General features: G+C 51.3%; 1 protein-coding gene across 2 annotated transcripts in view; it reads left to right on the top strand.

The window, feature by feature from the left end:
* nudt22 (nudix (nucleoside diphosphate linked moiety X)-type motif 22) overlaps nucleotides 1-22,542 on the top strand; it is a 28,335-nt gene extending 5,793 nt beyond the window's left edge. For both annotated transcript variants that reach the window (XM_059955198.1, XM_059955199.1), the window contains exons 2-6: nucleotides 3,827-4,318; nucleotides 7,188-7,295; nucleotides 10,344-10,441; nucleotides 19,337-19,430; nucleotides 21,830-22,542. In XM_059955198.1, the coding sequence (XP_059811181.1) occupies nucleotides 3,851-4,318; nucleotides 7,188-7,295; nucleotides 10,344-10,441; nucleotides 19,337-19,430; nucleotides 21,830-21,934 (873 nt within the window). In that variant the 5' untranslated portion in view covers nucleotides 3,827-3,850 and the 3' untranslated portion in view covers nucleotides 21,935-22,542. The remainder of the gene's footprint in view (nucleotides 1-3,826; nucleotides 4,319-7,187; nucleotides 7,296-10,343; nucleotides 10,442-19,336; nucleotides 19,431-21,829) is intronic.
* Nucleotides 22,543-23,153: the final 611 nt, after the last annotated feature.

Raw genomic sequence — 23,153 nt, 5'->3', positions numbered from 1 at the left:
GCAGAGCTGATGGGCTGAGTGGCCCATTCCTGCCCCGATGTCTTCTGTTCCGCTTCCGCAGGAGGCTGAAAAGAATTCGGCAGGTCTCACACGCCCTCTGCCCGTGAGCACAGAAGCGGCAGAGAGCCGCGGGCACAGCTCAGCTTTCTGCCTCGGTACAACCACCAGTGTCGCCCAATACCCCACCCACCGGGGGGGGGGGCCTCTCTTTTCTGCCCCCTCCTGCTGAGCAGCAGGTACAAAAGCCCAACAGCGCGTACCAGTGGGGCTCGAGGACAGCTTCTACCCCGCCGTTGCCGGGCTTCTTGCACGGTCCGGTAGATTCTTGGCCTCACGATCTACCTCGTTCGTAACCTTGTATCACCTACATTCACGGCACTTTTCTCTGCCGCCATTGCACTTCGTTCTGCTTCGGCTGGGGCGCCGGACGGCGCGGGTCGGTGTGAACGGCCCGGGAGTTAAATTGCAAAGTGAGCTTTGTTGACTCGATCCCCTAAACTGGTTTGGTTGAGTCTACCTTCAAAAATATCAATGTCAGAAACATTGCGCAGGTCTGGCGGCAGAAGATTCCACTCTCTCGTCGATCTTGGGTAGAGGGAGTCCTGGTGGCAAATCTCGGTGAATGAAGGGGTTTCCAGTGCGCCAGGTCCAGTTTGCTGTGGAGTTGTGCTGACCCTGTGACGGATTTGGATGTCTGGTGGAGTGTTGTTGGGAACTCCTTTGAAAGTGGAGATGAACCGTAGTTCAGTGCGTCGGTTCCCGTTGAAGGTTAGAGGGCACGTCGGTGACCCTGGACTTCCCGCTGTAGTCGTCCAGCACAAAGCCAGCGGCGCGGCGTCGGATTCTTTCGACGGACTTGTCATTGTTGGCTCGCTGGGGATCCCGCACAGCCGTGCAATACTCGAGCTTTGGACGGACGAGCGTCTTGCACGCCGTGACCTTGACGGATTCGCTACGGGAGCAGGGGTTTCTTCGCAGGATTCCCAGCGTTCTGTTTGTGTTGGCTGTGATCTGATTGATGTGGCATGCCCAGTTGAGATCCTGGCTGCACCAAGACACGGGTGGTGGGGGTGTGATGGGCTGAGCTGGGGTCCAGAGTTGAACCCCCCCCCCCCGTGAACTATGCTGCCGACGAGAGAGAAGGTGGGGAGGGAGGCAGGGAGGCATCCTGCTGCAGATGCTGATAATGAGAGAGAGAGAGAGAGAGAGAGAGAGAATGATTTAGTATTGTGGCTGCTTCAGTAATTGTTTACTTTTGCTCCAACGACACTTTGCCTGCGCACAGAGTTACCACTCTGATTGGATGTTAGCATTAACGATAAAGTGGCCACTGACTGTGCAGGCCCTTCAGCCCCCTGATGTCGTGCTGGCATTTTAGCCAACTCTAACGTTAACCTGCCCCCTCCCTTTATCAAAACCTTCCATTTTGCTATCATCCACTTGCCCGTGATGTACGCCTCAATTTTTGAGGTTAAGGAGAGCAGGAGAAGGCCATTCGACCTCTTGATAAATGTCGCCAATGTACGCGGGGCCCTTAGTATTATCCAGGATCCCACACGTCCGTCCGGCATCCTCTCTGACTTTCTACCATCGGGCAGGAGACTCCGATGCATAAAGACTGGACTGGTCAGGGTGGGAAACGGTTTCTTCCCTCAGGCCGTCAGGCTTCTGAACTCCCTGCTGTATCGAATTGCAAGTGTCATCGTTAATCTGTTCTGTACCTGACTATGTTTAATCTGTACACTTCAGTTTGTTGTTTACGCGTAATCCATCCTTACCTTTTATCCTTACCTTCATAAGTTATCGTGTGTTATGTGTACTACTGTGCCTTACACGCTGGTTTGGAGAAATGTTGTCTCGCTCCTATATATGTTAGGTGGTTATATACATTTATATAGTTAAATTACAATAAACTTGACTTGAAACTTGAGTCTCTTTATATCTCTTGATACTGTCCCTGAGATCAGCTTTCATGAATTGTAAACCTGCGACCTTATCCCTATTGGATACAAAGATGTCCCTTCAGAACAGAGATGAGGAGGAATTTCTTTGGCCAGAGGGTGGTGAATCTGTGGAATTTGTTGCTACAGACGGCTGCGGAGGCCAAATCATTGGGTAGATTTAAAGTGGTAGTTGATAGGTTCTTGATTAGTCAGGGTGTCAAAGGTTACGGGGAGAAGACAAGAGAATGGGCTTGAGGGGGATAATAAATCAGTCTTGATCAAATTGCAGAACAGACTCGATGGGCTGAATGGCCTAATTTTGCTTCTATGTCTTACACCCATCCTGCTTGGAAACAGGGCCTTCAGCCCATGGAGTTGCACCTGCAATCAAGGACCCATCTACACCAATCCTATACGAACACCCCCCCACCATTTTACTCTGAGTTTATGGCAGCTCTCAAAGCAGCCCACTAAATCCCACCACCCCACACTCATCTCCCTGTAAACGAACCCCTCTCACACGCCTGTTGGGGGTTAAACCCCCTCATTGCACAGCTGCCCGCAGCCAGCGCCGGAGGCACTGTTATGGAGGAGCAATGCCTGGGGAACCACCAACCTGATGGCATGAATACAGATTACTCCTTCCAGTGGACAAATTCGCCTCCTCCTTCCCCTCCCTTCTCCTATCGCTCTCCTTCTCCAGCCCTTGATGTTTCCCACCCACCTGGCTTCACCCATCACCTTCTCGTAAGTTTACTTCCCCTCCTGCCCCACCTTGTTATTCTGGCATCTTCCCCTTCCATCTCAGTCCTGACTTCAGCCCAATACGTCGACTGTTTATTCATTTCCATAGACGCTGCCTGACCTGCTGGGTTCCTCCTGCTGTTTGTGTGTGTGTTACTCTGAAATACCTCTGTTAGCTGTCGTCGCTGCATGTCCTTTCTCCCCCCGGCTGCCCGGGCACAGACATACCCACCGAACGTCGCCAGGCTGGGCGCTGCAGGCTGTGAGGCTGGAGAAAGCAGTTTACTCAAGCTCGTCGTCAACAGCCAGAGTTCTCTATCCTGGGCCGGAATATGGAGTTCTCCCCACCTTTGAAGCTCCCTCCTCTCCCCGTGCCCATCCCTCCTCCTCTCACAGCCGGGGTTTGTGGCGGAGTTGAAAAGCGGTTTGCTGCACCCTTCAATCATGTACACTTTAAGCTATATTGAGGCTCAAGGAGAATTTAAGTCACATGCCTTTCTATTGCTGGGGGGGGGATGGGGAGACTGTTTGAAATGTAGTTTTGTGAGGAAATATAGATTTGTACGAGTGAAGCATCTTCCTGAAAGCTGAAGAGTAGCCCCACGACCACTTTCACATTCAGTTTGCCCCAGTATGGCCTCTGGCCTCTTTGTAAAGAGATTTGTCCCATGTACCCAGAAAGAGTGTAAAGATTGTCTTTCCCCCGTTCATACAGATCAAATCATCACACAATGCATGGTAAATCAGCAAAACAGAATAGAGTAACAGCGACAGGGAGGTGTCCAGGTAAACGATAAAGTGAAAGATCACAACGAGGTGGGTCGTGAGGCCGACAGTCCGTCTTTTCGTGCAAGAGGTCTGTTCAGGAGTTTGATATGAGGCTGTCCTGGTGGTACATGCTTTCGGGCTTTTGTATCTCCTGCCCGACAGGAAGGGGGAAGAAGGGAGGGTGTCTGGGGGGCAGTTGCGGACTTTGATTCAGCCGGCAGTGAGACAGTCCGTGCTGGCAGAGAAAGATCGGGATGCCGTCTGAGGGAGACTGGGTTCTCGGTAAGCTGGGGTTGAAAGGTGGGACAGACTGGAGGGGCTGAATGGCCTCCAGATGGTAACGCTCTCTCCTGTTTCCGTTTCGCTTCCAGCCGGATGCCTCGGAGCCGAGCGCGATGGACCCGGACATCAGCGTGGAGCTGCAGATCCCCTCGCCGGCGGAGCTGACCCCGGAGCGCGTGAGGGCCGAGCTCTCCCCCGCCTACAACCGCCGGCCCCTCCCCGGCCTCGAGGCGAGCATCGCGGAGGCCTGGGCGGAGCGGCGGCGCCACCAGCCCTGGCTCTTCGACGGCGCCAAGTTCCGCTTCCACTCGGCCGAGCTGCGGGCCGGGCGGCTGCTGCTGCGGTTGGGCCTCACCTCCTACCGGGACTACCTGGGCACGAACTGGTCGCCGCAGGCCCCGGCGCTGCGCCGGCAGGGCCTGGCGGACTGGGGCGACTCCCAGGCCTACCTGGCCGAGCCCCTGGGCGTCGGGGCCGTGCTCCGCACCGCCGACGGTTGCTTCGTCTTCCTCAGGAGGAGCGACCGGGTGGCTGAAGCGCCGGGCAAGCTGGACATCCCGGGCGGGCACCCCGAGCCCAAGGTAGGCACGTGGCGCGGCCGTGGGTCTGCCCTTCCTGCTGACCGCCGGAGGTGGCACCGAGAATTGTCGACGTACCGGGCGGTGTTTTGTGGCAGGAGTTAGTGCAAGTTACACTAAATAATTAGCGCAAAAGCGGACCATTCAGAAATCTGATGGCGGAGGGGACGAAGCTGTTCTTAAAATGTTGAATCTTTTAGCTCCTGTACTTCCTCTCCGGTAACAACAATGAGAAGAGAGCCCGTATTGTGGTCAGTACACACCGGCTGTGGTGAAAAAGGGCACAACAGGGCCTCTTTCACCTCAGACAGTTGAAGAAGTTTGGCACGAGTCCCCAAATCCTACGGCCTTTCTACAGGGGCACAATTGAGAGCATTCTGACTGGCTGCATCACTGCCCGGTACGGGAACCGTACCTCCCTCAATCGCAGGACTCTGCAGGGAGTGGTGCGGACAGCCCAGCGCATCTGTAGATGGGAACTTCCCACCATTCAGGGCATTTACAGAGACAGGTGTGTAAAAAGGGCCCGAAGGGTCACTGGGGACCTGAGTCACCCCAACCACCATCTGCCACCATCCGGGAAACGGTACCGCAGCATAAAAGCCAGGACCAACAGGCTCCGGGTCAGCTTCTCCCACCAGGCCGTCAGACTGATTAATTCATGCTGACACATACTCTTTACTATAAAGTACTATAAACTGCACATTCCACACTTAGATGGGGATGTAATGTAAAGATTTTTACTCCTAATGTATGTGAAGGGTGTAAGAAACATTCAATTCAATTCAATTCCTACCGATCAGTGTCCATGGCCTGCGGGCTCTCGGCCCATGATGGGACCATGTAGAGGGTGCAGTCGGATGACCTGGAGATATGCTCTTTCAAAAGACCGACGTAGACGTGGGCAGCTCGGACTTTCCAAGCTGGCGCGGAGAAAGTTCAAGCTGAATTGTCATTCAACCATACACGTGTATACAGCCAAACGAAACATTGTTCCTCGGGGGCCAAGGTACAAAACACTAAGCGTACAGTCACACACAGCGCGATAGCGCATGCAGCCACAAAAATAACACTAGCACAAGTTCCTGAGGAGCGCGGCCTGAAGATTGATGGGGATGTAGGCCTGGAGCTGCGTTTCCGCAAGAGCCAGCGCGCAGCGGTTTCTCATCTCAACCGGGTCAGCAGGCGAAGGCAGATCAGCTCGTTACCCCGGGAACGAGCACTGGAGAGCAGCACAGAGGGGCAGTCCCCCAATCCAGCGCATCTGCGGCACCCCATTATTCATCGAGAGTGGCGCCGTGCCCCCCCCCCCCCCCAAATTTAATCCAGGGACAGTTTACGTCTTTGGGAAACCCACGCGGTCACGGGGAGAACGTACAGACTCCTTACAGGCAGCAGCGGGAATTGAACCTGGGTCGCCGGCACCGTAAACGGCTGTGCTGACCGCTACGCTACCACAGTGGCCTCTCGCAAGAAGCAAGCTGCCTTGCCTCAGTTTGCCCCAAGCAGCCACGTAATGGCTGGCTCTCCCACCTACGAGCTGTTCCCTGGCGGGGTGGGTAGCGGGGAACGCGCACACGCTGAGGCTAATTCAAGCAAAAAAAAGCATGAATCACAGTGAGAGTTAAATAGTTAAAACAAGCAGTGCAAAGATAGGAAGTAAAACAAGTAGTGAGGTTGTGTTCATGGGTTCAGAACTCGGATGGCAGACGGGAAGAAGCTGTTCCTGAATCGCTGAGTGTGTGCCCTCAGGCTCCTGTACCTCCTCCCTGATGGCAGAGGGGAAGAAGCTGTCCCTGAATCGTTGAGTGTGTGTCTTCAGGCTCCTGTACCTCCTCCCTGATGGCAGAGGGGAAGAAGCTGTTCCTGAATCGTTGAGTGTGTGTCTTCAGGCTCCTGTACCTCCTCCCTGATGGTAGTAATGGGAAAGGGGGCATGTCCTGGGTGATGGGGGTCCTTAATGATGGATGCTGACTTTTTGAGGCATTGCTCCTTTGCCAGTGCCCATGATGGAGCTGACTGAGTTTACAACTCTCTGCAGTTTATTCCGATCGTGCGCAGTAGATTCCCCCCCCCCCCCACCCACTCCCATGCCAGACGGTGATGCAGACAGTTGGAATGTTTTCCACGGTACGTCTGTAGAAATTTGCAAGTGTCTTTGGTGACAAACCAAATCTCCCCAAACTCCCAATGAGATATAGCCACTGCCCTGCCTTCTTTGTGTCTGCATCGGGTTAGATCCTCAGAGATATTGACACCCAGGTAACTTGAAACTGCTCACTGTGTGTGTGTGTGTGTGTGTGTGTGTATCATGTCTGTGAATGTGTGTATTGCTCTGTGTGTGTGTGTCTGAGTTTGTGTGTATCAGTGTCTGTGAATGTGTGTGTCTCTGAGTTTGTGTTTGTGTGTATCAGTGTCTGTGAATGTGTGTCTGTGTATCTGTGTGTGTGTATCTGTCTGAGTTTGTGTGTATCAGTGTCTGTGTGTGTGTGTGTGTCTGAGTTTGTGTGTATCAGTGTCTGTGAATGTGTGTGTCTCTGAGTTTGTGTTTGTGTGTATCAGTGTCTGTGAATGTGTGTCTGTGTATCTGTGTGTGTGTATCTGTCTGAGTTTGTGTGTATCAGTGTCTGTGAGTGTGTGTGTGTCTGAGTTTGTGTGTATCAGTGTCTGTGAATGTGTCTGTGTGTGTGTGTGTGTGTGTGTGTCTGTGTGTCTCTGTACTATTTCCCTGTATATATTTATTAATGATGAGTAAAATTGACTCTTGACCTGTCACTGAAGGAAGCGTCGAGTGGCCCCCTCCTCTCTGATTTACGGAAGGTGCCCCCACTCCGGCAGGAACACTGACCGCATGCTGTTACCTCCTTTACAGGCCGCCGCGGGCGACGTTCCGGAGGAGTCGATCCAGCTGGAGCACCTGTCGGCCGAGCTGGTCATCCGGGAGCTCTTCGCCTCCGTTTTGGGAGAGATTCGCGACGAGGTACTGCTCCGGGCCCGGCTCGCCGGCTCCGTTCGGCCCCTTCCCGTGGTGCTAGCCTTCTCATCGAAGTTGGGCTTGCTGGCATTTGCCCCAGCGCGGCTGCTCCGAGAAGCGTACCAGCAGCAGCGCGGGCCTGCTACGCGGTGTTGGCTAGAAATTAAACTTAAAATCTGCACAATTTGTTTACAAGGAAACTGAATCAGGACCCAAAAGAAAGCCAAGTCCTCTATGGGGAGGCGTGTGCCATTGAGTTTGATCCTAAACTCAAACGGAAAGATGAGGGGTTTCTCATTGAAACCAACTGAATATTGGCCCGGATGGAGTGGGTGTGGAGAGGATGTTTCCTATAGTGGGGGAGTCTAGGACCAGAGGACACGGATAGAGTGGATGTGGAGAGGATGTTTCCTATAGTGGGGGAGTCCAGGACCAGAGGACACAGATAGAGTGGATGTGGAAAGGATGTTTCCTATAGTGGGGGAGTCTAGGACCAGAGGACACAGAGAGAGAGGATGTGCACAGGATGTTTCCTGTAGTGGGGGAGTCTAGGACCAGAGGACACAGATAGAGTGGATGTGGAGAGGATGTTTCCTATCGTGGGGGAGTCTAGGACCAGAGGACACAGATAGAGTGGATGTGGAGAGGATGTTTCCGATGGTGGGGGAGTCTAGGACCAGAGGACGCAGATAGAGTGGATGTGGAGAGGATGTTTCCTGTGGTGGGGGAGTCTAGGACCAGAGGACACAGACAGAGTGGATGTGGAGAGGATGTTTCCTGTGGTGGGGGAGTCTAGGACCAGAGGACACAGATAGAGTGGATGTGGAGAGGATGTTTCCTATAGTGGGGGAGTCTAGGACCAGAGGACACAGAGAGAGAGGATGTGCAGAGGATGTTTCCTGTAGTGGGGGAGTCTAGGACCAGAGGACACAGATAGAGTGGATGTGGAGAGGATGTTTCCTATAGTGGGGGAGTCTAGGACCAGAGGACACAGAGAGAGAGGATGTGCAGAGGATGTTTCCTGTAGTGGGGGAGTCTAGGATCAGAGGACACAGATAGAGTGGATGTGGAGAGGATGTTTCCTGTAGTGGGGGAGTCTAGGACCAGAGGACACAGATGGAGTGGATGTGGAGAGGATGTTTCCTATTGTGGGGGAGTCTAGGACCAGAGGACACAGATAGAGTGGATGTGGAGAGGATGTTTCCGATGGTGGGGGAGTCCAGGACCAGAGGACACAGATAGAGTGGATGTGGAGAGGATGTTTCCTATGGTGGGGGAGTCTAGGACCAGAAGACACAGACAGAGTGGATGTGGAGAGGATGTTTCCTGTGGTGGGGGAGTCTAGGACCAGAGGACACAGATAGAGTGGATGTGGAGAGGATGTTTCCAATAGTGGGAGAGTCTAGGACCAGAGGACACAGATAGAGTGGATGTGGAGAGGATGGTTCCTATAGTGGGGTAGTCTAGGACCAGAGGACACAGACAGAGTGGATGTGGAGAGGATGTTTCCAATAGTGGGAGAGTCTGGGACTGGAGGACACATTCTCGGAACAGAAGGGCGTCCCTTTAGTGAAGGGGTGCAATTCAGAAGAATGACGGGGGAGCCTCATTGAAGCCTATCAAATGTTGAAAGGCCTCCATAGAGTGGATGTGGAGAGGATGTTTCCTATAGTGGGGGAGTCTAGGACCAGAGGACACAGATAGAGTGGATGTGGAGAGGATGTTTCCTATGGTGGGGGAGTCTAGGACCAGAGGACACAGATAGAGTGGATGAGGAGAGGATGTTTCCTGCGGTAGGGGAGTCTAAGACCAGAGGACACAGCCTCAGTCTAGAGGGACGTCCTTTTAGAACGGAGATGAGGAGGAATTTCTTTAGCCAGAGAGTGGTGAATCTGTGGAATGTGTTGCTGTGGGCCCATGTCAGACAGAGGTTGTCAGGCTCTTAATTGGCCAGGGCAGGAAGGGATACGGGGAGAAGGCGGGAGATTGGGGCTGAGGGGGGAAATGGATCAGCCATGCACGAGCGGACTCAATGGGCCAAATGGCCTAATTCTATTCCTAATAGTCTAAACCGGAATAAGGCTGGGGAAGGGGAAGGTGTGCGAGGTGGCTGGTAACACCGGACAACAAGTTTTTTTTTTGAAAGTTGCTTCCTTGGAAAATTTTTCTGGCTATGACAGTCCGCTTGAAGCTGAGCACAAACATAATTCCAGACAACTTGTATCACGTAGGAATTTGGAGAAACGAGAACTTATGTTGAATATAACGTGTTTGATTGCATGGTGGTGCTGACGCTTTGCAATAGTTTGGCTAAGCCAGAGATATTTTGTTGATGATTTTCACTTGTACTCAGTGTCTGAGGCTTCTCGCTGAAGTGTCCAACAATAATCAGCCAGCACTGATGGATTCCAGTTTCTCTGTGACCACCGCAGTTATAAGGGAAGCCAGTCCTGATGAAGGGTCTCTGCCTGAAACATCGACTGTTTATCCCCCTCCACGGATGCTGCCTGACCTTCTGAGATCCCCCCGCATTTTGTGTTGCCCTGGATCTCCAGCATCTGCTGATTTTCTCCTGAATGCTGAAAGGTTCAGCTAACATGGACTTGGAGAGGGTGTTTCCAGTAGTGAGAGAGCCTAGGACCAGTGGGCACAGCCTGAGAATATAAGAAGAGAGACGAAGGGGAGGGTGGCGAATCTGTGGAAATTGTTGCCACAGACGGCCGTGGAGGCCAAGTCGTTGGGTGTATTTAAAGCGGAGAAGCGATAGGTCCTCGATTAGTCAGGGCATCAAAGGTTACGGGGGAGGATGGCGTTGAGAGGGGAAAATAAATTGTCCGTGGAGTGATAGTGCAGACTTGCTGGGCCAAATGGCCTAATTCTACTCTTTTGCCTTGTGTGTGATGGCCAGCTGGGGTAATAACACTGACATAAGATAGAGAAACATAAATACATCAGAAATAATCTTCTGCTGAGTTCCGCATGTGCGGTGCGGACAAGGAGAAAATAGGTCTGTAATGTTCTTCGTCTTTGTCTCTGTCCCCCTCCCCTCGTCAGGTTAATCTCCCCTTGGACAGTTTAAGCCGGCCCGTGCTGCTGGGAATTGTGCGGAACAACAGGAGCGCCGGGAGAGCCAGCGCAGAGTTCTATGTCAGGTACGGACGTGTCTGGCTTTTGAGTATTGTATTTCCACCCCCTCCCCTTGCCGGGTGGGGGGGGTGGTCGGATACACAGTCGTCCAAGTCCCACTGCCTACCGATCCCACTTTGAAAGGGAAAGTTTTAAAAATTAACTTCCCACTGTGCGTCAAAACATACGGCAGACCGTGTTGTTTTTGCGTCGCCGACTAACACGAGTCCAACGCGATGTGACTCTCGGCTTCAGCCGCAGGCGCTAGTCTTGGGAAAACCACCAAACGTGGGAAGTCTCCTTTTTGTTTTTTTATTCAAGAATCTTTTTATATTTACTTTATTCCATAAATCAATCAAGTGTCTTAATGTAGGAGATTCTTTTTTTTCCCGTATCCATTTGGATTCCCATTTATATATAAAATCTTCTGGTATATTTTCTCCTATCTTAACCAATTCTATTTTAATCCATGCTGGTTTTTCTTCATCAAAAAAAGACGTCATAAATCTAAGTTGATTTGCTTTATAATAATTCTTCAAATTTGCAAGTCGTAACCCTCCTAGATCAAATTTACATATCAATTTTTCCAATGATATTCTTGACATCTTACTTTTCCAAAGAAATTTCCTTACATATTTATTCAGTTCTTGAAAAAACTTCTGAGGTAACTCTATTGGTAAATTTTGAAATAAATATTGCAATCTAGGAAATATATTCATTTTTACAGCATTAACTACCTATTAATGTTATTGGTAACATCATCCATTTATCAAGATCCCCATTTATTTTTTTAATAATGGAAAATAATTTTGTTTATATAAATTTTTTACATCATTATCAACTCTAATACCTAAATATTTTATCCCATTCGTTGAGTTGCTAATCGACATTGATTGTAATTTCCTTTGGTAAGGGTAAAATTTCACCTTTATCCCAATTTACTTTATACCCTGATACTTTCCCATATTCTTCCAATCTAAAAGATGATCTTTGCAACGATTGCAATGTATTTGTTAAATAAATCAAAACATCATCAGCAAATAAATTAATCTTATATTCTTCTTGATTAACTCTAAAGCCCCCAATATCTGAATCTGTTCTAATTAATTCAGCTAATTCAGCCAATACAAATAAAGCAGGTGATAATAGGCAGCCTTGTCTAGTTGACCTCGTTAAGCAAAATGGTGTTGAAATCTGACCATTTGTAACTACTTTAGCTTGAGGATTAGTATTTAAAGTTTTAATCCATTGCATAAAAGATTTTCCATTGAATCCATTGTATAAAAGGTAAATATAGATGATGAGATAAAGAAATCTTTATTAGCAAAAAGAACTTTAATTCAAAATAGGCTTATTCCTTTCACAATGGATAATAAACGTTTACATAATTGATTCCAAAAGGGGATTAAATATATAGGTGATCGTTTTGAAGGAGGTATATTGATGTCGTTTGATCAATTAAAAAATAAATATAAAATATCAAACAACACTCTTTTCTGTTATTTTCAATTAAAGGCTTATTTACGAGAAAAGCTGGGTCAAACAATGTTGATGCCAAAACCTAGTGAAATAGAAATATTAATTCAAAAAGGAAAAATTAAAACATTTACATCTTGTATGTACAATTTGATTCAAAACAGACAATTGAATCAGGAATTCATAAATCAAGACAAAAATGGGAATCTGATTTGAATGTTAAAATTGATGGAAAAAACTGGTCAAGATTATGTTTTGATAGTATGATAAATACAATAAATGTTCGACTTAGATTAATACAATATAATTTTTTACATCAATTATATATAACACCACAGAAAATAAATAGATTAAATTCAAATATGTCTGACCAGTGTTTTCGATGTAATCAAGAAATTGGTACTTTTTTACATTCTACGGTCTTGTTTTAAAATTCAACCATTTTGGATAAATCTAAGACTTCTATTGGAACAAATTACTGGAGTACAACTCCCATATTGAACAACTATCAGAAAAAAATTATAAAAATTGCATTGACAGTAGCCAAAAAAGTTATCGCAGTTAGTTGGAAATCTGATTTATATTTAACTATGGATCGTTGGAATAATGAAATACATAATTGTATTCCATTTGAAAAAATTATGAATAATTTAAGAAATGAATATGATATATTTTTGAAAATTTGGCTCCCATACTTACAAAAGATAGGATTAAATACATAGGTCCTTTGAAGATAAAATTATAGTAATTGGGGAAAGTAAAAAAATAAATATCAAAGTTATTTTGAACTCCATGGAGCATGTGGGGATCCTCCGATATCCAGGCAATCTTTCTCTTCTTTCTTTCTTTTTCTCTTTAGATAAGGGTTAAGGGGGGGGAGGGTTAATATTATCCATCTTACTTTTTTACTATTACATTTATTCTTTGTAATTTCTAAAATTTAATAAATAAAAAAAGAATCTTTTTATTGCTACATAATCTTCTACAGCTATAAAGTGAAACAAAACTTCAACAAATTAATATGTATACAATTAATAAAGCTGAAGAAATAAGTTGATCGTAATATATAAAAATGGGAAAAAATATGTATATATAAGAAAAAGAAGGGAAAAAACCCACTGACTACAAAAAACGGGGGGGGGGAGGGAGGGAGAAATCCCATTAGGAATCAACCCCCCCCCCCCGAGCAATACGTCTTACCATTATTTATATATGTATGTGTGTGTGTGTGTGTGTGTGTGTTAAATTAAATAAATATATACATAGTACATTATAAATTATATATATTCTTCAACAACTTTATCTATATATATAAAAGAATCATCAACCGCCAATTCATATTTATATAGAATAAGATTGGAAGGAAACCATATAAAATGATTCAAATTAAATGATAATATTTGGCAAAAGAGCCCCATCTTCTCTCAAAATCGAATCGGGGATCAAAAGTCCTACTTCTATTTTCTTTTCCAAACTGAGACATAACATTGCTTGAGAAAACCATTCGATTAATGTAAGGACAGAGGTATCTTTCCACTTTAATAAAATAGCCCTTCTTGCCAATGATGTAACAGGTGAAGTCACTTGGGTGGGTGCTGTTCCCCCGTTACAAATCAGTACCGCAAAGTTTCAGACAGTGCGCCATGTGCGATTAAACAATTTGGATCTATAGTTCTTTATTTGACTAAAGGGTTAGTAAAGAGAAGGGCCCATTTTAATGAGATAGTCTAATGTGCTCGAGTTGGAGCTCACCGTTTCCCTTCCACTGGCCCTCCCATCGATTTCTCCCGGCCGCAGTCAAAGTCCACTCCGTCCGGCTGGCTTTGACCTCTCCTTCCTGGCATCGTCTCTCGTCATTTCTCGCCGAACGAAAGACCCAGAGTGCCTCGCTCTCAGGCACACAACAGGGAAAAAAAAACATTCACTTCATTGGACGGCGCACATTCCATTTCCCCCGTTATCTCTAACCATGACCCAAACACTGCTTCTACACAGAAACCATTACATTAGCAGAGAAGCCTTTCCCAGGGTGCTACAATAACATGTCATGCCCACGAGTTAATAACCTAAACTAGACGTCGTTGGACTGTGGGAGGAAACTGGAGCACCCGGAGGAAACCCACACAGTCACGGGGAGAACGTGCAAACTCCCCACCGGCAGCTTCGGGAATTGAACCCGGGTCGTTGGCACTGTAAAGTGTTCTGCTGACCACTACGCTACCTTATTCTCCCCCATATTCTCAACAGCTGGCCCCTGCCCCGTTTCTACCCCTCACCGAATTATCCTGCTGACCCCACACGCCATTGAGGGACTTGGGAGTCCTTGTGCAGGATTACCTTGCAGGTTGAGTCTGTGGTGAGGAATGTTCGGATTGTTAGGAACGTGATGTTAGGATTCATTTCGAGAGGACTAGAACATAGAAGCAAGGATGTAATGTTGAGGCTTTATAAAGCACTAGTGAGGCCTCACTTGGAGTAATGAGAGCAGTTTTGGGCCCCTCATCTTAGAAAGGATGCACTGAAACTGGAGAGGGTTCAAAGGAGGCTCACAAAAAGGATCCCGGCATTGAATGGCTTGTTATATGAAGAACGTTTGATGGGCCTGGTCACTAGAATTCAGAAGAGTGAGGGGTGAGATCATTGAAACCTGTTGAATGGCGAAAGGCCTTGAGTGGATGTGGAGAGTATGGTTCCTATCGTGGGGGAGTCTAGGACCAGAGGACACAGATAGAGTGGATGTGGAGAGGATGTTTCCTATAGTGTGGGAGTCTAGGACCAGAGGACACAGATAGAATGGATGTGGAGAGGATGTTTCCTATAGTGTGGGAGTCTGGGACCAGAGGACACAGATAGAGTGGGTGTGGAGAGGATGTTTCCTATAGTGGGGGAGTCTAGGACCAGAGGACACAGATAGAGTGGATGTGGAGAGGATGTTTCCTATAATGGGGGAGTCCAGGACCAGAGGACACGGATAGAGTGGATGTGGAGAGGATGTTTCCTATAGTGGGATAGTCTAGGACCAGAGGGCACAGATAGAGTGGATGTGGAGAGGATGTTTCCTATAGTGGGATAGTCTAGGACCAGAGGGCACAGGTAGAGTGGATGTGGAGAGGATGTTTCCTATACTGGGGGAGTCTAGGACCAGAGGGCACAGATAGAGTGGATGTGGAGAGGATGTTTCCTATAGTGGGGGAGTCTGGGACCAGAGGGCGCAGATAGAGTGGATGTGGAGAGGATGTTTCCTATACTGGGAGAGTCTAGGACCAGAGGACACAGATAGAGTGGTTGTGGAGAGGATGTTTCCTATAGTGGGGGAGTCTAGGACCAGAGGACACAGATAGAGTGGAAGTGGAGAGGATGTTTCCTATAGTGGGGGAGTCTAGGACCAGAGGGCACAGATAGAGTGGATGTGGAGAGGATGGTTCCTATAGTGGGGGAGTCTAGGACCAGAGGACACAGATAGAGTGGATGTGGAGAGCATGTTTCCTATAGTGGGGGAGTCTAGGACCAGAGGACACAGATAGAGAGGATGTGGGGAGGATGTTTCCTATAGTGGGGGAGTCTAGGACCAGAGGACACAGACAGAGTGCATGTGGAGAGTATGTTTCCTATAGTGGGGGAGTCTGGGACCAGAGGACACAGATAGAGTGGGTGTGGAGAGGATGTTTCCTATGGTGGGGGAGTCTGGGACCAGAGGACACAGATAGAGTGGGTGTGGAGAGGATGTTTCCTATAGTGGGGGAGTCTAGGACCAGAGGACACAGAGTGGATGTGGAGAGGATGTTTCCTATAATGGGGGAGTCTAGGACCAGAGGACACGGATAGAGTGGATGTGGAGAGGATGTTTCCTATAGTGGGATAGTCTAGGACCAGAGGGCACAGATAGAGTGGATGTGGAGAGGATGTTTCCTATAGTGGGATAGTCTAGGACCAGAGGGCACAGGTAGAGTGGATGTGGAGAGGATGTTTCCTATAGTGGGGGAGTCTAGGACCAGAGGGCACAGATAGAGTGGATGTGGAGAGGATGTTTCCTATAGTGGGGGAGTCTAGGACCAGAGGGCACAGATAGAGTGGATGTGGAGAGGATGTTTCCTATACTGGGAGAGTCTAGGACCAGAGGACACAGATAGAGTGGATGTGGAGAGGATGTTTCCTATACTGGGGGAGTCTAGGACCAGAGGACACAGATAGAGTGGATGTGGAGAGGATGTTTCCTATAGTGGGGGAGTCCAGGACCAGAGGGCACAGATAGAGTGGATGTGGAGAGGATGGTTCCTATGGTGGGGGAGTCTAGGACCAGAGGACACAGACAGAGTGGATGTGGAGAGGATGGTTCCTATAGTGGGGGAGTCTAGGACCAGAGGACACAGATAGAGTGGATGTGGAGAGGATGTTTCCTATAGTGGGGGAGTCTAGGACCAGAGGACACAGATAGAGTGGATGTGGAGAGGATGGTTCCTATAGTGGGGGAGTCTAGGACCAGAGGGCACAGATAGAGTGGATGTGGAGAGGATGGTTCCTATAGTGGGGGAGTCTAGGACCAGAGGACACAGATAGAGTGGATGTGGAGAGCATGTTTCCTATAGTGGGGGAGTCTAGGACCAGAGGACACAGAGAGGATGTGGGGAGGATGTTTCCTATAGTGGGGGAGTCTAGGACCAGAGGACACAGATAGAGTGGATGTGGAGAGGATGTTTCCTATAGTGGGGGAGTCCAGGACCAGAGGGCACAGATAGAGTGGATGTGGAGAGGATGGTTCCTATAGTGGGGGAGTCCAGGACCAGACGACACAGATAAAGTGGATGTGGAGAGGATGTTTCCTATAGTGGGGGAGTCCAGGACCAGAGGACACAGATAGAGTGGATGTGGAGAGGATGTTTCCTATGGTGGGGGAGTCTAGGACCAGAGGACACAGACAGAGTGGATGTGGAGAGGATGGTTCCTATAGTGGGGGAGTCTAGGACCAGAGGACACAGATAGAGTGGATGTGGAGAGGATGTTTCCTATAGTGGGGGAGTCTAGGACCAGAGGACACAGATAGAGTGGATGTGGAGAGGATGGTTCCTATAGTGGGGGAGTCTAGGACCAGAGGACACAGATAGAGTGGATGTGGAGAGGATGTTTCCTATAGTGGGGGAGTCTAGGACCAGAGGACAGTCTTGGAATTTCCTTTTAGAGCAGAGAGGAGGAGGAATTTCTTCAGCCAGAGGGATGGTGAATCTGTGGAATTCATTGCCACAAGCAGCTGTGGAGGCCAATGCTTTATGTATATTTAAGGCAGAGATTGATAGAGTCTTGATTGGTCAGGGCATGAAAGGATACGGGGAGAAGACAGGAGATTGGGAGTTGAGAGGCAAATGGCCCAATTCTCATCACTGGCCAGGCTGCATCACTGCCCGGTTTGGAAATCACACCGTCTCGGATCGCAAGACCCTGCAGCGGGTAGTGAGGTCAGCTGAGAAGATCATCGGGGTCTCTCTTCCCGCCATCACAGACATTTACACCGCACGCTGCATCCGCAAAGGAAACAGCATTATGAAGGACCCCACGCACCCCTCATACAAACTCTTCTCCCTCCTGCCGTCTGGGAAAAGGCTCCGAAGCATTCGGGCTCTCACGACCAGACTATGTAACAGTTTCTTCCCCGAAGCTATCAGACTCCTCAATACCCAGAGCCTGGACTGACACCTTACTGCCCTACTGTCCTGTTTATTATTTATTGTAATGCCTGCACTGTTTTGTGCACTTTATGCAGACCTGGGGAGGTCTGTCGTCTAGTGTAGTTTTTTCCTGTGTTGTTGTTTTTTTTTAACGTAGTTCAGTCTAGTTTTTGTACTGAGTCGTATAACACCATGGTCCTGAAAAACGTCGTCTCATTTTTACTGTGCACTGTACCAGCAATTATGGTCGAAATAATAAAAATGACTTGACTCGAGGTGCCCCTTGTCATTCCCGGGATCTTCCTCACGAACCTCCTGAAGATTCCCTCCTCCAACGCCAGCACCTCCTTTCCGAGAGGAGTTGGGCCCGAAACTGCTCTCAGTACGCCCAGGTGCGGCCTGCCCGGTGCCTGACAAAGCCTCTGTTCGATTGCCTTTCGATTCCACCCACCGTGAGATATTTCTGAACTTGCTGGTTTCCAACCGTTGGGGGTTAGAAGAGCGAAAGTTACTGGATTGAATAATAAGACCCGGGGAGACGGGTCAAAGTCGGGTTTATTGTCATCTGCACAATTGAATTGGAAACAACCTCACAGGCACAAGGCCTCAGACGTACAATATTCCCAAGAAAAAACACACATTTTTACGTTAGTATTATACAGAGAAAGTTCTGGAACCACAAAAAAAAAGTCCATGGTTGTGCAGATTGGTCATGGTGTTGCTGCACTGAGGCAGTGATTAGAGTTATGTGGCTGGTCGGTTCAAGAACCGAATGGTTGAAGGGAACCGGCTGCTCCTGAACCCGGTGGCGGGGGACCTCAGACCTCCCGCCGGACGGTGGGGTCAGAAGATGGCCTGACCCAGACAGTGGGGGTCTTTGAGAGATCGGGACGTCAGTGTTCCTGAACCCGGTGGCGGGGGACCTCAGACCTCCCGCCGGACGGGGGGTGAGAAGATGGCCTGACCCAGACGGTGGGGGTCTTTGAGAGATCGGGACGTCACTGTTCCTGAACCCGGTGGCGGGGGACCTCAGACCTCCCGCCGGACGGTGGGGTCAGAAGATGGCCTGACCCAGACAGTGGGGGTCTTTGAGAGATCGGGACGTCACTGTTCCTGAACCCGGTGGCGGGGGACCTCAGACCTCCCGCCGGACGGTGGGGTCAGAAGATGGCCTGACCCAGACGGTGGGGGTCTTTGAGAGATCGGGACGTCAGTGTTCCTGAACCCGGTGGCGGGGGACCTCAGACCTCCCGCCAGACGGGGGGTCAGAAGATGGCCTGACCCAGACGGTGGGGGTCTTTGAGAGATCGGGACGTCAGTGTTCCTGAACCCGGTGGCGGGGGACCTCAGACCTCCCGCCGGACGGGGGGGTCAGAAGATGGCCTGACCCAGACGGTGGGGGTCTTTGAGAGATCGGGACGTCACTGTTCCTGAACCCGGTGGCGGGGGACCTCAGACCTCCCGCCGGACGGGGGGTGAGAAGATGGCCTGACCCAGACGGTGGGGGTCTTTGAGAGATCGGGACGTCAGTGTTCCTGAACCCGGTGGCGGGGGACCTCAGACCTCCCGCCGGACGGGGGGGTCAGAAGATGGCCTGGCCCAGACGGTGGGGGTCTTTGAGAGATCGGGACGTCGCTGTTCCTGACCCTAGTGGCGTGGGACTTCAGGCGTCTGGACCTCCCTCCCTATGGGAGCTGAGAGAATGTGACCCAGCCCGGAAGAGGGAGGGGCGTGCCCGCGACGTATCTCTCCGGCCTCTGACCTTCCTGCGCATTCTCCGGACAGGTGCAAGCTGACCTCGGAGGAGGTGAGGCGGCGTTATCTGATTGGCGGCCCGGAGGCTCACGAATCGACCGACATCATCTTCATCAGCCAACAGGTAACCGGCGTCCCCTTCTCCAGCGAGCGGTGTAGTTCTCCGAATCGGGCAAACTTCTGGTTTCGTGCAAGAGAGTTTTAAAAAAAAAATACTCTGTGACCACAGTCACAGTCTGTTCAATCAATTGATAAAGTGGGGCAGTGAGGTGGTGTTCACTGAGATCTGTTCAGAGATCTGGTGGAAGAAGCCGTTCTTCAAATGATGAGTGTGTGTCTTCAGGCTCCTGTTACCTCCTCCCTGACGAGAAGAGGAAGGGACCCCCGCCCCTGAGTCCCTGACGGTAAGGGGTGTGTGTGTCCCTGTCCCAGACGGGGAGAGGGTGTCCCCCGCCCCTGAGTCCCTGACGGTAAGGGGTGTGTGTCCCCCTGTCCCAGACGGGGAGAGGGTGACCCCCGCCCCTGAGTCCCTGACGGTAAGGGGTGTGTGTGTCCCTGTCCCAGACGGGGAGAGAGTGTCCCCCGCCCCTGAGTCCCTGACGGTAAGGGGTGTGTGTCCCCCTGTCCCAGACGGGGAGAGGGTGACCCCCGCCCCTGAGTCCCTGATGGTAAGGGGTGTGTGTCCCCCTGTCCCAGACGGGGAGAGGGTGACCCCCGCCTCTGAGTCCCTGACAGTAAGGGGTGTGTGTCCCCCTGTCCCAGACGGGGAGAGGGTGTCCCCCGCCTCTGAGTCCCTGACAGTAAGGGGTGTGTGTCCCCCTGTCCCAGACGGGGAGAGGGTGTCCCCCGCCCCTGAGTCCCTGACAGTAAGGGGTGTGTGTGTCCCTGTCCCAGACTGGGAGAGGGTGTCCCTCACCCCTGAGTCCCTGACGGTAAGGGGTGTGTGTCCCCCTGTCCCAGACGGGGAGAGGGGGACCCCCGCCCCTGAGTCCCTGACGGTAAGGGGTGTGTGTCCCCCTGTCCCAGACGGGGAGAGGGTGTCCCCCGCCTCTGAGTCCCTGACAGTAAGGGGTGTGTGTCCCCCTGTCCCAGACGGGGAGAGGGTGTCCCCCGCCCCTGAGTCCCTGACAGTAAGGGGTGTGTGTGTCCCTGTCCCAGACGGGGAGAGGGTGTCCCCCACCCCTGAGTCCCTGACGGTAAGGGGTGTGTGTCCCCCTGTCCCAGACGGGGAGAGGGTGACCCCCGCCCCTGAGTCCCTGACAGTAAGGGGTGTGTGTGTCCCTGTCCCAGACGGGGAGAGGGTGTCCCTCACCCCTGAGTCCCTGACGGTAAGGGGTGTGTGTCCCCCTGTCCCAGACGGGGAGAGGGTGACCCCCGCCCCTGAGTCCCTGACAGTGTGTGTCCCCCTGTCCCAGACGGGGAGAGGGTGACCCCCGCCCCTGAGTCCCTGACGGTAAGGGGTGTGTGTGTCCCTGTCCCAGACGGGGAGAGGGTGTCCCCCGCCCCTGAGTCCCTGACGGTAAGGGGTGTGTGTCCCCCTGTCCCAGACGGGGAGAGGGTGACCCCCGCCCCTGAGTCCCTGACGGTAAGGGCTGTGTGTCCCCCTGTCCCAGACGGGGAGAGGGTGACCCCCGCCCCTGAGTCCCTGACGGTAAGGGGTGTGTGTCCCCCTGTCCCAGACGGGGAGAGGGTGACCCCCGCCCCTGAGTCCCTGACGGTAAGGGGTGTGTGTCCCCCTGTCCCAGACGGGGAGAGGGTGACCCCCGCCCCTGAGTCCCTGACGGTAAGTGGTGTGTGTCCCCCTGTCCCAGAAGGGGAGAGGGTGCCCCCCAGCCCCTGTCCCTGATGGTAAGGGGTGTGTCCCCCTGTCCCAGACGAGGAGAGGGTGCCCCCCACCCCTGAGTCCCTGACGGTAAGGGACTTACGAGCTGCAGTTCGGTCTTGGACTCAAAGTCTGGCAAAATTTGGACTTGGCCAGACGAGAGATTTTTTTTTGAACTATTGAATGTTTAAAACCTCTGAAACACTTTTAAATTCGGGTTGATTTTGAGATGTCAGTTTCTATTCTACAAAATTTCCCATTGAACCTGGCGTGTTTAAAAGCGGGGGGGGAGCGGTGTCCCAGCGAGTTGGGTTGGACTTGTTCATTATCGCCTGATGTTGAGACAGAGTTGGGGGGGGGGGGGGAGAGACTCGATCGCGAGAGCCGCCCAGAGAGGGGCCGTGTTTGCAGTATGTTCTCTCGGCCTTTCGTATCTTCTGTCCAAGGGGGAGGGGGCTCCTTCCCCGAACCCCCCCCCCAACGTGGGCACTCGCACGCTCACTCACGCCTCCCCGTGACTGGGTGGCTGCGAGTTCGAGCCTCGTGGAGTTCCCAGTGAGGGAGGAAGTGTGGGGCGGTGGGACCCCGCGATCGACTCTCGCCGATGGGGTGTTTAACCGGAATCCCGGGGGGGGGGGCTTCAATCCCTCAGTTCCCAAGCCCGGCCGTGATCTGACGCACTGACGTCCCTCTCTCCGCAGGGTGTCCTGGCGCTCGAGGGGGACGTGAGCAGGTGGCAGGAGCTGTGTCCGTCGGCCAAGGGAGGCGTCAGACTCTACGCGCTCGCCCACACGAAGCTCGGCTGAATGAGGACGCTGGGGGTGGCTGAAGTCCGTGGGGGGCTTCTCTGGGGTAGATCTCTGACGTGCCCGTGCCACGGTCTTTCTGAACTGGTCACCAACCACCCCCTGCCACTGGATCTAGAGGGGTGACGGAGCTGTTGGCGAATGGGTGGAGTGAGGGTTTACTGATGGAGAAGAGGCATTTCTGCCGGGTTTGGTATTGGGTTTTAAATAAGAACACTTTTTCATCGCGCCTCGAGCGGACGGGTGTTGTTTGCATTTTGCATCGAGCCCTGCAGCCGCCGTCCTGAGCCGGCGGGCATGCAGTCTCCTCTGGGTGAGTCACAGGGTGCCGGAGCAGGCCCATCGGCCCATCGAGTCCCTGCTGGCCGTCGTCTACCTATCCCCTTTTCCAGCCCTCTGTCTGGAACCACCTCAGTCCTGATTCACAGGCTTGTACAGGTGCTGCATAAATGATATGTTCCATCACTCATGATGTCAGGGAACAAGGCCATTCGGCCCGTCGAGTCCAGCCCCGCTCTCAGAGATTTCCCCCACCCCACACTCACAAGCTGATTCTCTGTACCTTTCACATCAATTGTCACGTTTAAAGATTAGATTCGATTCATCAATCACATGTCCGTCGAAACATATAAGGGAAAGTAGGGGTTCGTGTCGGTGACTAACACAGGCTGAGGATGTGCTGGGGGCTTCCTCTCCCCTTCCCCCCCCCCCACTGCCCGCACACTCTTCCCCTGCCCGCCCTCTCTCACTCTCACTGCTTGAGTGGTCAGGATCGACCCAGGGTCCCTGGGGCTGACGGATTGTTGTCCTCCTGCTGTTCCACCGGTTGTCCCATAGACAGGAGCTCCCTGCACTGCCGGCGCCCATTCGTCACGTCTCAGCGGCCCCCCCTTCCCCCCGTGAGGGTCGCCCACCTCCCCTCTGGGCTTATCAGTCCCATTCTTCAGGGGAGAGAGAGAGGCAGGGTAAGGGTGTCAAAAGTTACGGGGGGAGGGCAGCAGAGTGGGTTTGAGGGGGAAAATAAATTGGCCGTGATGGAATGACGGTACAGACTGGATGGGCCGAATGGCCGAATCTGCTCCAGTTTCCACTGGGTGAAATAGTGATAAAGAAATAGTGGATGCATTAGTGATAATAAACTCCTTAGATTCTGAATTAGTTCCTGAGGATTGGAGGGTGGCTAATGTAACCCCACTTTTTAACAAAGGAGGGAGAGAGA

This window comes from Hypanus sabinus, chromosome 31, assembly GCF_030144855.1.
Source record: "Hypanus sabinus isolate sHypSab1 chromosome 31, sHypSab1.hap1, whole genome shotgun sequence".
NCBI classification, from domain to species: Eukaryota; Metazoa; Chordata; class Chondrichthyes; order Myliobatiformes; family Dasyatidae; genus Hypanus; species Hypanus sabinus.
This window is presented reverse-complemented; position numbering and strand designations above follow the sequence as displayed.